Genomic DNA, 15,960 nt, shown 5'->3' with positions numbered 1-15,960 from the left:
CCCCATCCCCCCCCCCCCCGTCCCCCCCTTGGCCGGAGAAGTGGGTCCCCCCCAGAAGGACCTCTGGTTCCGCCCCCCCCATCCCCCCCCCATAGCGGATAATGGGGTGACCCCAAACCCAGACATGGGGGGGGGGGGGGGGGTCGTGTCCACCCCCCTCCCCTTTGGCACGGCCACCAAGGTCGCCACTAGCCCAAGCCCCGGGGTCACCACTAGCCGCACACTAGCCAGATGCTTGGGTGGCCCCCACTAGCCCAGACTCCCCCCCCCCCCCCCCTCCCCGGTGGCCTGGAAACCCGGGTCCCCACTAGCCCAGACCCCGGGGTCCCCTGTGGCTTGGACATCTGGCTCCCCACTAGCCACACACTTGGGTTCCCACTAGCCCAGATGCCCATGTCCCCCCCTAACCTGCACTCCTGCCCCCCTGGTGGCCCCAAAACCCGGGTCCCCACTAGCCCAGACACCTGAGTCCCCACTAGCCCAGACCCCGGGGTCCCCTGTGGCTTGGACATCTGGCTCCCCACTAGCCATACACTTGGGTACCCCCACTAGCCCAGATGCCTTTTTCCCCCCTAACCCGCACTCCTGCCCCCCCCGTGGCCCCAAAACCCGGGTCCCCACTAGCCCAGACGCCTGAGTCCCCACTAGCCCAGATGCCGGGGTCCCCTGAGGCTTGGACATCTGGCTCCCCACTAGCCACACACTTGGGTTCCCACTAGCCCAGATGCCCGTGTCCCCCCCTAACCCACACTCCTGCCCCCCCTGTGGCCCCAAAACCCGGGTCCCCACTAGCCCAGACGCCTGAGTCCCCACTAGCCCAGACCCCAGGGTCCCCTGTGGCTTGGACATCTGGCTCCCCACTAGCCACACACTTGGGTACCCCCACTAGCCCAGATGCCCGTGTCCCCCCCTAACCCGCACTCCTGCCCCCCCCGTGGCCCCAAAACCCGGGTCCCCGCTAGCCCAGACGCCTGAGTCCCCACTAGCCCAGGCACCGGGGTCCCCTGTGGCTTGGACATCTGGCTCCCCACTAGCCACACACTTGGGTTCCCACTAGCCCAGATGCCTGTGTCCCCCCCTAACCCGCAGTCCTGCCCCCCCCCGTGGCCCAAAACCCGGGTCCCCGCTAGCCCAGACCCCGGGGTCCGCTGTGGCTCGGACATCTGGCTCCCCACTAGCCACACACTTGGGTGCCCCCACTAGCCCAGATCCCGGTTTCCCCCCCCTAACCCACACTCCTGCCCCCCCCTAACCCGCACTCCTGCCCCCCTGGTGGCCCCAAAACCCGGGTCCCCGCTAGCCCAGACGCCTGGGCCCCCCCGTGGCCCGGACCCCTGGGTGCCCACTAGCCACACACGTGGGGTCCGTCCCCCCCCGGGCCTCTCCCCGCCGGCCGCGGTGGCGCTCGGGGCCGCGCCGGACGTTGTGGTTTGCTGAGTAATTCCCGGCTCTGAGGGAGCTTTGTTGAGCAGCGGGAGGAGGGGACGGGGCCCCCCCACCGAGGGGGGGGGGGAGGGATGGGGGGGGACGGGGCCACTTATGGTGGGGGGGAGGAAGCCACAGTGGCCATCGCTCCGCTCCAGAGTGAACGAACCCCAAAGAGGTTTGGGGGGGGGGGAAGGGAGTGAACCGCAGTGGCCATCGCTCTGCCCCAGAGTGAACGGTCCCCAAAGGGCCACTTGTGGGGGGAGGGATGGAAGCCACAGTGGCCATCGCTCTGCCCCAGAGTGAACGGTCCCCAAAGAGCCACTTGTGGGGGGAGGGATGGAAGCCACAGTGGCCATCGCTCTGCCCCAGAGTGAATGGTCCCCAAAGAGGTTTGGGGGGGGGGGAAGGGAGTGAACCGCAGTGGCCATCGCTCTGCCCCAGAGTGAACGGTCCCCAAAGGGCCACTTCTGGGGGGGGGGAGGAAGCCACAGTGGCCATCGCTCCGCTCCAGAGTGAACGGTCCCCAAAGAGGACTGAGGGGGGGAAGGGGAGTGAACCGCGGTGGCCATTGCTCCACTCCAGAGTGAACGGACCCCAAAGGGCCACTTCTGGGGGGAGGGATGGAAGCCACAGTGGCCATCGCTCCGCTCCAGAGTGAACGGTCCCCAGAGGGCCACTTGTGGGGGGAGGGATGGAAGCCACAGTGGCCATCGCTCCGCTCCAGAGTGAACGGTCCCCAAAGGGCCACTTCTGGGGGGAGGGATGGAAGCCACAGTGGCCATCGCTCCGCTCCAGAGTGAACGGTCCCCAGAGGGCCACTTCTGGGGGGAGGGATGGAAGCCACAGTGGCCATCGCTCCGCTCCAGAGTGAACGGTCCCCAAAGGGCCACTTCTGGGGGGAGGGATGGAAGCCACAGTGGCCATCGCTCCGCTCCAGAGTGAACGGTCCCCAAAGGGCCACTTGTGGGGGGAGGGATGGAAGCCACAGTGGCCATCGCTCCGCTCCAGAGTGAACGGTCCCCAAAGGGGTTTGGGGGAGGGGAAGGGGAGCGAACCGCGGTGGCCATCGCTCCGCTCCAGAGTGAACGGTCCCCAAAGGGCCACTTCTGGGGGGAGGGATGGAAGCCACAGTGGCCATCACTCCGCTCCAGAGTGAACGGTCCCCAGAGGGCCACTTGTGGGGGGAGGGATGGAAGCCACAGTGGCCATCGCTCCGCTCCAGAGTGAACGAACCCCAAAGAGGTTTGGGGGGGGGGAAGGGAGTGAACCGCAGTGGCCATCGCTCTGCCCCAGAGTGAACGGTCCCCAAAGGGCCACTTGTGGGGGGAGGGATGGAAGCCACAGTGGCCATCGCTCTGCCCCAGAGTGAACGGTCCCCAAAGGGCCAGTTATGGGGGGGGAGGGATGGAAGCCACAGTGGCCATCGCTCTGCTCCAGAGTGAACGGTCCCCAAAGGGCCAGTTATGGGGGGAGGGATGGAAGCCACAGTGGCCATCACTCCGCTCCAGAGTGAACAGTCCCCAAAGGGGTTTGGGGGAGGGGAAGGGGAGCGAACCGCGGTGGCCATCGCTCCGCTCCAGAGTGAACGGTCCCCAAAGGGCCACTTCTGGGTGGAGGGATGGAAGCCACAGTGGCCATCGCTCCGCCCCAGAGTGAACAGTCCCCAAAGGGGTTTGGGGGGGGGGAAGGGGAGCGAACCGCAGTGGCCATCGCTCTGCCCCAGAGTGAACGGTCCCCAAAGGGCCACTTCTGGGGGGAGGGATGGAAGCCACAGTGGCCATCGCTCCGCTCCAGAGTGAATGGTCCCCGAAGGGCCACTTCTGGGGGGAGGGATGGAAGCCACAGTGGCCATCGCTCCGCTCCAGAGTGAACGGTCCCCAAAGGGCCACTTGTGGGGGGAGGGATGGAAGCCACAGTGGCCATCGCTCCGCTCCAGAGTGAATGGTCCCCGAAGGGCCACTTCTGGGGGGAGGGATGGAAGCCACAGTGGCCATCACTCCGCTCCAGAGTGAACGGTCCCCAAAGGGCCAGTTATGGGGGGGGCGGAGGAAGCCACAGTGGCCATCACTCTGCTCCAGAGTGAACGGTCCCCAAAGGGCCAGTTAAGGGTGGGGGGGAGGAAGCCACAGTGGCCATCGCTCCGCCCCAGAGTGAACGGTCCCCAAAGGGCCACTTGTGGGGGGAGGGATGGAAGCCACAGTGGCCATCGCTCCGCTCCAGAGTGAACGGTCCCCAAAGGGCCACTTCTGGGGGGAGGGATGGAAGCCACAGTGGCCATCGCTCTGCTCCAGAGTGAACGGTCCCCAAAGGGCCAGTTAAGGGGGGAGGGATGGAAGCCACAGTGGCCATCGCTCCGCCCCAGAGTGAACGGTCCCCGAAGGGCCACTTCTGGGTGGAGGGATGGAAGCCACAGTGGCCATCGCTCCGCCCCAGAGTGAACGGTCCCCAAAGGGCCAGTTATGGGGGGAGGGATGGAAGCCACAGTGGCCATCGCTCCGCCCCAGAGTGAACGGTCCCCAAAGGGCCAGTTAAGGGGGGAGGGATGGAAGCCACAGTGGCCATTGCTCCGCTCCAGAGTGAACGGTCCCCAAAGGGCCAGTTATGGGGGGAGGGATGGAAGCCACAGTGGCCATCGCTCCGCCCCAGAGTGAACGGTCCCCAAAGGGCCAGTTAAGGGGGGAGGGATGGAAGCCACAGTGGCCATCGCTCCGCCCCAGAGTGAACGGTCCCCAAAGGGCCACTTGTGGGGGGAGGGATGGAAGCCACAGTGGCCATCGCTCCGCCCCAGAGTGAACGGTCCCCAGAGGGCCACTTCTGGGGGGAGGGATGGAAGCCACAGTGGCCATCACTCCGCTCCAGAGTGAATGGTCCCCAAAGGGCCACTTCTGGGGGGAGGGATGGAAGCCACAGTGGCCATCGCTCCGCTCCAGAGTGAACGGTCCCCAAAGGGCCAGTTAAGGGGGGAGGGATGGAAGCCACAGTGGCCATCGCTCCGCTCCAGAGTGAACGGTCCCCAAAGGGGTTTGGGGGGGGGGAAGGGAGCGAACCGCAGTGGCCATCGCTCCGCTCCAGAGTGAACGGTCCCCAAAGGGGTTTGGGGGGGGGGGGAAGGGGAGCAAACCGCGGTGGCCATCGCTCCGCTCCAGAGTGAACGGTCCCCAAAGGGCCAGTTAAGGGGGGAGGGATGGAAGCCACAGTGGCCATCGCTCCGCTCCAGAGTGAACGGTCCCCAAAGGGCCACTTGTGGGGGGAGGGATGGAAGCCACAGTGGCCATCGCTCCGCTCCAGAGTGAACAGTCCCCAAAGGGCCAGTTAAGGGGGGGGGGGGGAGGAAGCCACAGTGGCCATTGCTCCGCCCCAGAGTGAACGGTCCCCAAAGGGCCACTTCTGGGTGGAGGGATGGAAGCCACAGTGGCCATCGCTCCGCCCCAGAGTGAACGGTCCCCAGAGGGCCACTTCTGGGGGGAGGGATGGAAGCCACAGTGGCCATCACTCCGCCCCAGAGTGAACGGTCCCCAAAGGGCCACTTGTGGGGGGAGGGATGGAAGCCACAGTGGCCATCGCTCTGCCCCAGAGTGAACGGTCCCCAAAGGGCCAGTTAAGGGGGGGGGGAGGAAGCCACAGTGGCCATCGCTCCGCTCCAGAGTGAACGGTCCCCAAAGGGCCACTTCTGGGGGGAGGGATGGAAGCCACAGTGGCCATCACTCCGCTCCAGAGTGAACGGTCCCCAAAGGGGTTTGGGGGAGGGGAAGGGGAGCGAACCGCGGTGGCCATCGCTCCGCTCCAGAGTGAATGGTCCCCAAAGGGCCACTTGTGGGGGGAGGGATGGAAGCCACAGTGGCCATCGCTCCGCCCCAGAGTGAACGGTCCCCGAAGGGCCACTTCTGGGTGGAGGGATGGAAGCCACAGTGGCCATCGCTCCGCCCCAGAGTGAACGGTCCCCAAAGGGCCAGTTATGGGGGGAGGGATGGAAGCCACAGTGGCCATCGCTCCGCCCCAGAGTGACCGCTTCCCCGCAGGGCCGCTGGAGCGTTGGCGCCCCACGAGCCACAGCACCTTCTTCGTCTTCAACGCGTCGCGGGTGCGGGCGGAGCTGGGCCGCGAGGCGCTGCTGCACCGGGCCGAGCTGCGGATGCTGCGGCAGCGGGCGGCCGCAGAGGCGCTGGGGGTCGAGCAGCGCCTCGAGCTCTACCAGGTGGGGGAGGCGGCGGTTTTGGGGGGGACCCCCCCCCCCCGCGCGCGCGGGGGGAGGTTTGGGGATCCCACGGTTGGGTTTGGGGAACCCCTGGGTGGGGGTTGGGGACACGGAGGGTTTGGGGACCCCCTGGGTGGGGTTTGGGGACATGGAGGGGGGATTTGGGGACACGGAGGGGGATTTGGGGACCTCCTGGGTGGGGTTTGGGGACACGGAGGGGGGATTTGGGGACACAGAGGGGGGATTTGGGGACCCCCTGGGTGCGGTTTGGGGACACGGAGGGTTTGGGGACCTCCTGGGTGGGGTTTGGGGACACGGAGGGTTTGGGGACCCCCTGGGTGGGGTTTGGGGACACAGTGGGGGGATTTGGGGACCCTCTGGATGTGGTTTGGGGACACGGAGGGTTTGGGGACCCCCTGGCCACTGTTTGGGGACACAGAGGGGGATTTGGGGACACGGAGGGGGATTTGGGGACCCTCTGGGTGTGGTTTGGGGACACAGAGGGGGATTTGGGGACCCCCTGAGTGCGGTTTGGGGACACGGAGGGTTTGGGGACCCCCAGGCCACGGTTTGGGGACACAGAGGGGGATTTGGGGACCTCCTGGGTGCAGTTTGGGGACACAGTGGGGGGATTTGGGGACACAGTGGGGGATTTGGGGACCCCCTGATCACAGTTTGGGGACACGGAGGGTTTGGGGACCCCCTGGGTGTGGTTTGGGGACACAGTGGGGGGATTTGGGGACATAGTGCGGGATGTGGAGACGCAGTGGGAGATTTGGGGACACAGTGGGAGATTTGGGGACGCAGTGGAAGATTTGGGGACACGGTGGGAGATTTGGGGACATGGTGGGGGATGTGGAGACGCAGTGGGAGATTTGGGGACACAGTGGGGAATTTGGGGGCATAGTGGGGAATTTGGGGACACTGTTGGGAATTTGGGGACACGGTGGGGGATGTGGAGATGCAGTGAGAGATTTGGGGACGCAGTGGGAGATTTGGGGACGCAGTGGGGGATTTGGGGACGCGGTGGGAGATTTGGGGACGCAGTGGGAGATTTGGGGACGCAGTGAGAGATTTGGGGACGCAGTGGGAGATTTGGGGACGCGGTGGGGGATTTGGGGACCCTCATGGCCCCGTGTGGGTTTATTTTTTTTTTGGGTGGGGGGGGGACGACACGCGCAGGGCTACGGCAACGCCTCGTGGCGGTACCTGCACGGGCGCGCGGTGCGGGCGACGGCGGAGGAAGAGTGGCTCTGGTTCGACGTCACCGACGTCCTCCAGCAGTGGCTCAGCAGCGGCGGTGAGCGTGGCCGGGGCGGGGGGGGGGGACGGGAGGGAGGGGGGGGTGTGTGTGTCACCCCCCCCCCCCCCCCTTAACGTCCCCAAACGTCCTCACTGTCCCCTTCCCGCTGGCGCAGAGCCCCTGGGGGTGTTCAAGCTGAGCGTCCACTGTCCCTGCGAGGAGGGACCCGATGACATGCGCATCTCCATCGAAGGTACCGCCGCAAAGGGGGTTTGGGGGACCCCCAAAGGGGACCTAAAGGGGGGGGAGGGGGTGTCGCTATGTGTCCCCCGTCCCCCCCAACTGCCACCCGCCGCGTCCCCGCAGGCTTCGAGCAGCAGCGCGGGGACATGCAGGGCATCGCCAAGAAGCACCGCCGCGTCCCCTACGTCCTCGTCATGTCGCTGCCCCCCGACCGCACCAACGCCCTTCGCAGCTCCCGCCGCCGCCGCGCGCTCGACACCGACTACTGCTTCGGGTCAGGGAGACCCCCCCCCAAAATGCTCAGAGATACAGGGGGGGCCCTTTGGGGAGGGCTGGGGACCCCCAGGGACCCATAGGACCCCCAACAGGGAGGGTTGGGGACCCCCACGGACACCCCCCAGGGAGGGTTGGGGACCCCCAAAACCCTTTTGGGGAGGGTTGGGGACCCCCAGGGACCCATAGGACCCCCCCCCGGGAGGGTTGGGGACCCCCAGGTCCCCTTTGGGGAGGGTTGGGGACCCGCAGTCCCCTCAAAGGGAGATTTGGGGGCCCCAGGGAGGTTTAGGGATCCCCAGTTCCCCCCCAGGGAAGTTTGGGGACCCCCAGAGACCCCCCCGGGAGGTTTAGGGACCCCCAGTGCCCCCCAGGGAGGTTTGGGGACCCCCAGGAGCTTTGAGGACCCCCTTTCCCCCCCCAGGGAGGTTTGGGGGCCCCCAGAGACCCCCAGGGAGGTTTAGAGACCCCCAGTCCCCCTCCAGGGAAGCTTGGGGACCCCCAGGGACCCCTCCGGGAGGTTTAGGGACCCCCAGAGACCCCCAGGGAGGTTTAGGGACCCCCAGTCCCCTCCCAGGGAGCTTTGGGGACCCCCAGGGAGCTTTGAGGACCCCCATTCCCCCCCAGGGAGGTTTGGGGACCCCCAGAGACCCCCAGGGAGGTTTAGAGACCCCCAGGTCCCCCCCCGGGAGGTTTGGGGACCCCCAGGGTGGTTTAGGGACCCCCAGTCTCCCTCCCAGGGAGCTTTGAGGACCCCCAGAGACCCCCAGGGAGATTTAGGGACCCCCAGTTCCCTCCCTGGGAGCTTTGAGGACCCCCAGTTCCCCCTCAGGGAGGTTTGGGGACCCCCAGAGACCACCAGGGAGGTTTAGGGACCCCCAGTCCCCTCCCAGGGAGGTTTGGGGACCCCCAGGGAGCTTTGAGGACCCCCAGTCCCCCCCCAGGGAGGTTTGGGGACCCCCAGGGAGGTTTAGGGACCCCCAGGTCCCCTTTGGGGAGGGTTGGGGACCCTCAGGGACCCATAGGACCCCCCCTCCGGCAGCTTGAGGACCCCCATTTCCACCCCGGAGAGGGCTGAGGGAGGACACCTCCCCCCCCCCCAGTGACTCCCAGTGGGGTGCAGGGGTGTCATGGTGTTTCCCCCCCCCAAAAAAAAAACCAAAAACCAACCCCCCCCCAGGACGGAGGAGAAGAACTGCTGCGTGCGGCCGCTGTACATCGACTTCCGCAAGGACCTGCAGTGGAAGTGGATCCACGAGCCCCCCGGCTACATGGCCAACTTCTGCATGGGACCCTGCCCCTACATCTGGAGCGCGGACACCCAGTACAGCAAGGTGGGGGGGGGGGCAACTGGGGGGGGGGGGCAACTAGAGGGGGGGGGGGGCTGGGACCCGTGGGGAGGGGGTGGGGGAGGTCCCGGAGGGCCCCTTGGGGAGATACGGGGGGTGGGTGCCCGATGTTGGGGGGTTTGAGGAGGAGATGTGGGTCCTGGAGGGGTTTTGGGGGGCACCTTGGACACTTTGGGGGGGGTCAGAGACACCTGGGTGTCCCTGGGGGGGTCCTTTGGGGGTGTGGGGGGTGTGGGACCTATGGGGGGGGGTCCTGGAGGGCCCCTTGGGGAGATGGGGGGGGTGGGTGCCCGATGTTGGGGGGTTTGAGGAGGAGATGTGGGTCCTGGATGGGTTTTGGGGGGGCACCTTGGACACTTTGGGGGGGTCACAGACACCTGGGGGTCCCTGGGGGGGTCCTTTGGGGGTGTGGGACCTATGGGGGGCGGGTCCTGGAGGGCCCCTTGGGGAGATGGGGGAGTGGGTGCCCGATGTTGGGGGGTTTGAGGAGGAGATGGGGGTCCTGGAGGGGTTTGGGGGGGGACATGGACATCTGGGGGTCCCTGGGGGGGTCCTTTGGGGGTGTGGGGGGTGTGGGACCTATGGGGAGGGGTCCTGGAGGGCCCCTTGGGGAGATAGGGGGGGTGAGTGCCTGATGTTGGGGGGTTTGAGGAGGAGATGTGGGTCCGGGAGGGGTTTTGGGGGGCACCTTGGACACTTTGGGGGGGGTCAGAGACACCTGGGTGTCCCTGGGGGGGTCCTTTGGGGGTGTGGGGGGTGTGGGACCTGGGGGCCTGAGGGGGTCCTTTGGGGAGAAGGGGGGGGAAATGTGGGTCCTGGGGGTCCTTTGGGGAGAAGGGGGGGGGGGGGAAATGTGGGTCCTGGGGGTCCCTTGGGGTGTGGGGGGGCCCCTGGGTCCTATGGGGGGGGGAAATGTGGGTCCTGGGGGTCCCTTGTTGAGAAGGGGGGGGGAAATGGGGGTCCTGGGGGTCCCTTGTTGATAAGGGGGGGGGGGAAATGGGGGTCCTGGGGGTCCCTTGTGGAGAGGGGGGGGGGGAAATGGGGGTCCTGGGGGTCCCTTGTGGAGAGGGGGGGGGGGAAATGGGGGTCCTGGGGTCCCTTGTTGATAAGGGGGGGGGAAATGTGGGTCCTGGGGGTCCCTTGTTGAGAAGGGGGGGGGAAATGGGGGTCCTGGGGGTCCCTTGTTGATAAGGGGGGGGGGGAAATGGGGGTCCTGGGGGTCCCTTGTTGATAAGGGGGGGGGAAATGGGGGTCCCTTGTGGAGAGGGGGGGGGGAAATGGGGGTCCTGGGGGTCCCTTGTTGATAATGGGGGGGGAAATGGGGGTCCCTTGTGGAGAGGGGGGGGGGGAAATGGGGGTCCTGGGGGTCCCTTGTTGATAATGGGGGGGGAAATGGGGGTCCCTTGTGGAGAGGGGGGGGGAAATGTGGGTCCTGGGGGTCCCATAGGGAGGGGAGAAGATGTGGGGGGGGTGCGGGCTGAGAAAATTAGGGGGGGGGGGGGGCACACGGGAGCCGTGGGGCACCGCGAGACCCCCCTAAAGCGGTGTCCCCGCGGGGAGGGGGACACCCCAACCTCCGGGGGTGTCCCTGACCCTGAGGAGGGGCTGTCTTTATTTAGGTTTTTTTTGTTGTTTTTTTTTTTTTTTGTTGTTTTTTTTTTTTTTGGGGGGGGGTGGGGGGGTGCCCACAGGTCCTGGCGCTGTACAACCAGCACAACCCGGGGGCCTCGGCGGCGCCCTGCTGCGTCCCCCAGACCCTCGACCCCCTCCCCATCGTCTACTACGTGGGGCGCAAAGCGCGGGTGGAGCAGCTCTCCAACATGGTGGTCCGCGCCTGCAAATGCAGCTGACACCCCCCCCCCCCCAAAAAAAAAAACACCCACCCAAACTTCACCCCCCTCCCCCCCAACCAACTTCCCCCGGCGAAAAAAAAAAAAAAAAAAAACCCCAAAAAATAAAAATCCCCTTATTTAATTTTTAGCCACTTCCTCTTTTTTTTTTTCTTTTTTTTTTTTTTTTTTAACAGGGACTTTTTGGCTTCTGCTTTTCTTGGTGGTTTTTTTTTTTTTGGGGGGGTGGTGGGGTGTAAAAAAATAAGGGGGGGGTAAAAAATAAGGGGACAGAGTAAAACATAAGAGGGGGGAGTCAAAAATAAGGGAGAGGAGTCAAAAATAAGGGGGGGAGTCAAAAACAAGGGGGGTTGTCAAAAATAAGGGGGGGGAGTCAAAAATAAGGGGGGTTGTCAAAAATAAGGGGGGAGTCAAAAATAAGGGGGGGGAGTCAAAAATAAGGGGGAGTTGTGAAAAATAAGGGGGGAGTCAAAAATAAGGGGGTGGTAAAAAATAAGGGGGGGAGTCAAAAACAAGGGGGGTTGTCAAAAATAAGGGGGGGGAGTCAAAAATAAGGGGGGGAGTCAAAAATAAGGGGGGGTGTCAAAAACAAGGGGGGGAATCAAAAATAAGGGGGAAGTCAAAAATAAGGGGGTGGTAAAAAATAAGGGGGGGAGACAAAAACAAGGGGGGGGGGGAATCAAAAATAAGGGGGAAGTCAAAAATAAGGGGGGGGAGTCAAAAATAAGGGGGGGGAGTCAAAAATAAGGGGGTGGTAAAAATAAGGGGGGGAGACAAAAATAAGGGGGGGTAAGAAAGAGTAAAAAATAAGGGGGGGAGTCAAAAATAAGGGGGGGTTGTCAAAAATAAGGGGGGGTTGTCAAAAATAAGGGGGGAGTCAAAAATAAGGGAGGAGTCAAAAATAAGGGGGGGGAGTCAGAAATAAGGGGGGGAGTCAAAAATAAGGGGGGGAGTCAAAAATAAGGGGGGGTAGCCAAAAATAAGGGGGGTTGTCAAAAATAAGGGGGGGAGTCAAAAATAAGGGGGGGTAGCCAAAAATAAGGGGGGTTGTCAAAAATAAGGGGGGGAGTCAAAAATAAGGGGGGGTTGTGAAAAATAAAGGGGGAGTCAAAAATAAGGGGGGGTTGTCAAAAATAAGGGGGGTTGTCAAAAATAAGGGAGGAGTCAAAAATAAGGGGGGGTGTCAAAAACAAGGGGGGGAATCAAAAATAAGGGGGGGTGTCAAAAATAAGGGGTGTGTGTGAAAAATAAGGGGGGGAGTCAAAAATAAGGGGGGGGAGTCAAAAATAAGGGGGGGTTGTCAAAAATAAGGGGGGGTTGTGAAAAATAAGGGGGGAGTCAAAAATAAGGGGGGGGGTAAAAAATAAGGGGGACTTAAAAAATAAGGGGGGGTAAAAAATAAGGAGGGGGGGGGATGTAAAGGGACACAGACTTCATCTTGTGTGTCCCCCCCCTCCTCAGGGCCCCATCCTGGTGTGTGTGTCCCCCCCCGCGGGGGCGGAAGGGCCCCAAAATGGGATAAAAACCTATAAAAATATCCTTCCGGGGGAGAGGGGTGGGGGGGGGACACAGACAGACAGACGGACGGACAGACAGGAAACCGCGCGTGTGTGTCCCCCCCCCGCCTTGGGGACAGGGTGAGGTGGTGGGGGGGGACACACGAGGGGGGGTGCGGTGTCCCACAGCGGCTCATCCCCACGGCGTTGGGGGGGGGGGTCCTGTGCGCTTGGGGGGAGTCACAGCCCCCCCACGCGTAGGGGGACGGACAGACGGACATCGGGAGGAGCTGCAAAACCGCCGATATTTTGGGAAATGTGTGGGGCGACCCCCCCACACCCCCCCCCGCGGTGTGGGGTGACTCACAGGACCCCCCCCCACGGTGATGACAAACGTGGGGTGAGGTCACATTTGGGTTTCCCTGCGGAAAACACCCCAAAAGAGGAGGTGACAGTGTGTGCGTGGGGGGGGGGTCCTACTCCCGGCCCCACGGCGGTCTCGGGGGGGGGGGACGGGGACGGTTTGGTTATGGGGGGGGGTCCTACTCGAGTTGGGGGGCGTCGCTGGGCTCCTCCTCGTCGAAATAGCGCTCCTCCGCGTCCCGCGAGACGATGTCCAGATTGTCCAAATCGGGGTTTTCATCCACTTGGCTGCAGGATGGGGGGGGGGGGGGGGGGTTGTTAATTTTTTTTTTGGGGGGGAGGGGGGGTTTAAAGGGTTTGGGCCCCCCCCCCTGAAATTTAGGGGGCGTCACCTGTAGTCAAAGTCTCCGTCTTCCCCCTCCAGGAATCGCTGGTACATGCGGCTGGTGAATTCCTCCCGCAGCATGGCGCGCTCGGCCGCGTCGGGCACCGAGGGGTCCCCCTCCTCATCTTTGGGGGGAGGGGGGGGGGGAAAGAGGGGTGTGTTAACCCCCCTCCCCCCCAAAAAAATATAATCCTTGGGGATCCCCCCCCTCTCTCCCTTCCCCCCGGCTGACCTGAGCTCTCGCCGTCCCGCAGGCGCTGCCGGCGCAGGCGGCGTTGCACGGCCGCCTCTTCCACCGACCGTAAGAGAAGCCCCGTGAGAGATTGGGGTGCCGGGGGGGTCCCTAAAAAATGAGGGGGGGGGGAAGGGTCCCCCGGGAAGGGTTCGACCCCCCGGTATTGCCCGATGTAGTGTTGGTAGAGGAGAGGTTCGCGCGCTCGCATCTCCTCCTCGCTGAAGTACTCCCCGCCTGCGGGAGAGGGGAGATGGGGGGGGGTCAAAATGGGGACCCCAAAAGTCCAGGAAAAATGGGGGGAACACCCAACCCCACCCCACCCCCCCCCCAAAAAAAAAAAAAGACAAAGGGGAGGGCTGGAAAGGCGATAGGATATGGGGGTACACCCCTCAGCCAAAGCCCGAGGGGAAACTTGGGGGGGGGATCCCCCCAAATCCAAGGGGGAAGGGAGGAACCCCCAAAAGCCCTGGTGAAAAGAGGGGGGGGGCGGCTAAACCCCAGGGGGAATAAGGGGACCCCGAGACTTCGAGGGACACCCCCCCTCCCCAGGACCTCAAAGACCCCCTAGAGGCTTCAGCCCCCCCCCCGATATTGGGGACCCCCCCCCAGGGGAGCTCAAAGACCCCCTGGAGACTTCAGGCCCCCCCGGGATATTGGGGACTCCCCCAGACAATTGGGGACCCCCCTGGAGCCTTCAGCCCCGCCCCAGGATATTGGGGACCCCCCCGGGGACCTCAAAGACCCCCTAGAGGCTTCAGCCCCCCCCCCCGATATTGGGGACCCCCCCCAGGGGAGCTCAAAGACACCCTGGAGACTTCAGGCCCCCCCCGGGACATTGGGGACCCCCCCGGGGAGCTCAAAGACCCCCTGGAGACTTCAGGACTCCCCCAGGATATTGGGGACCCCCCCCAGGGGACCTCAAAGACCCCCTGGAGCCTTCAGGACTCCCCCAGACCATTGGGGACCCCCCTGGGGACTTCAGAGCCCCCCCCAAAGCCACTGGGGGACACCCCCCCCCCCCCGGGCCCCCCCAGACCTTGGATGAGCTGTCGCAGGGCGGCGTAGCGGCGGTTGCGGAGGCGGGTGCGGGCGGGGGAACGGCGGGGACGCCCCAAGGGACCGATTTCGGGGCGCCAACGCTCCGTCCCCAACCCCCCGGGACAGCTCCGGGGGAGGTGGGGGTCCCCTTCCTCCGGGGGGGCCCGCACGGGGGACGGGGGGTCCCTCTCGGAAGCTTTGGGGTCCCGTTTTGGGGACGTGGGGTCCCGCTTGAGCATTTTGGGGTCCCGTTTCCTCACTTCGGGGTCCGAGGCGGCAGCAAAGTCACTCTTCGGGGACACGGGGTCCCGCTTCAAGGTTTTGGGGTCCCCTTCTGGTGGGGGGTCCCTCGTCGGGGATTCGGGGACCCCCTCGGTCACAGCGGGGTCCCCCTCGGTTTTGGGGTCCCAGCCCGCCATGGGCCCTCGGCTGCGGGCGGGCGCTGCTCGGGGACAAGGGGACACCGTTAGCACTCGCTTTGGGGGGGGACCCCCTAAAAGGAGGTGGGGGGACCCCCAAAGAAGAGGGACCTCAAAAGGGCTTTGGGGTGTGGGGGTGTGTGTGTGTGTGTGTGTCCTGGCTGGGGGACACCCCCCAAAAATCCCTCAGGGAATGGGGTGGGGGGGACACTTCAGGAGACCCCAAATCCATCAGGGAAGGGGGGGACGGGACACCTCAGGAGACCCCAAAGGCTTCAGGGAAGGGGGGGGGGGGGGCGAAATCCTTCAGGAAAGGAGAAGGACCCCTCTCAGGGGACCCCAAATTCCTCAGGGAAGGGGGAAACCCCTCTCAGGGGACCCCAAAGACCTCAGAGAAGGGGGGGACCCCCTCAGGAGACCCTGAAGGCCTCAGAAAACGGGGGGATCCCTCAGGGGCCCCCAAATCCCTCAGAGAAGCAGGGACCCCCCCTCAGGACACCCTGAAGGCCTCAGAAAACGGGGGGATCCCTCAGGGGCCCCCAAATCCCTCAGAGAAGCAGGGACCCCCCCTCAGAGGACCCCGAAGGCCTCAGAGAAAGGGGGACCACCCTCTGGTAACCCCAAATCCCTCAGAGAAGGGGGGGACTCCTCTCAGGGGACCCCAAATCCCTCAGAGAAGCAGGGACCCCCCTCAGGGGACCCCGAAGGCCTCAGCGAAAGGGGGGACCCCCCTCAGGGGACCCCGAAGGCCTCAGGGAAGGGGGCATCCCCCCCCAGGAGACCCCAAATCCCTCAGGGAACCCCAAAGGGCTCAGGGAAGGGGAGGGGACACCCTCAGGGGACTCTAAAGGCCTCAAAGAAAGGGGGAACCCCTCAGAGGACCCCGAAGACCTCAAGGAGGGGGGGGGGCGCTCAGAGAACCCCCCCGATCCCTCAGGAAAGGGGGCGGGAATGGCGGAGGACACCCCCCCCCCCCCGGAGCCGCCCGGCCCCGTTTGAACGCGACCCCGCCTCACCCGCCGCCGCCCTGCGTGCCGTCCTGACGTCACTTCCGGCAGCGCGCAGGGAGGGGAAGTGGGCGGGGAATGCGGCAAGCGACGCCCCCCCCCCCCCGACTCCGCGCCAAAGGTTCCGGAGCACTTTAGTTCCGCCCCCCCTCCCCGTCCCCCCCCCCCCCAAAAAACCCAAATCCACCCCAAAACCGGCGGGGGCTGAGATAGGGGAGGGGGGGGGGGGGGCGCCGGTTTGGGGCTTTTTCCTTTTTTTTTTTTTTTTTTTTTTTTTTTTTTATTATTTTTTAATTTATCCTTCCCTGCGGGGACGGTAAAAATCCCAAACTACCAAAGAAACATAAAATAACACCCCAAAACCGGGAAAAATTCCTGTAAAACGGCCGTTCCCCAGCCGGGCGGGAGAGGGGACAAGTGGTGGGACCCCCTCCCC

At 64.5% G+C, this 15,960-nt stretch overlaps 1 protein-coding gene across 1 annotated transcript; it reads left to right on the top strand.

The window, feature by feature from the left end:
• Window positions 1–5,395: 5,395 nt before the first annotated feature.
• TGFB1 (transforming growth factor beta 1) lies at window positions 5,396–10,669 on the top strand (the record flags this gene model as incomplete). The annotated part of the gene is made up of 6 exons (XM_082501200.1): window positions 5,396–5,623; window positions 6,806–6,923; window positions 7,042–7,119; window positions 7,233–7,383; window positions 8,563–8,716; window positions 10,423–10,669. 6 exons carry the CDS (start codon window positions 5,396–5,398, stop codon window positions 10,579–10,581), a joined length of 888 nt encoding a protein of 295 aa, XP_082357326.1. The 3' UTR covers window positions 10,582–10,669.
• Window positions 10,670–15,960: the final 5,291 nt, after the last annotated feature.

Source organism: Vanellus vanellus (genome assembly GCF_965231255.1).
Source record: "Vanellus vanellus genome assembly, contig: HAP1_SCAFFOLD_2174, whole genome shotgun sequence".
NCBI lineage: Eukaryota > Metazoa > Chordata > Aves > Charadriiformes > Charadriidae > Vanellus > Vanellus vanellus.
The sequence above is the reverse complement of the archived record's forward strand: the minus strand, read 5'-3'. Positions and strand labels throughout refer to the sequence as shown.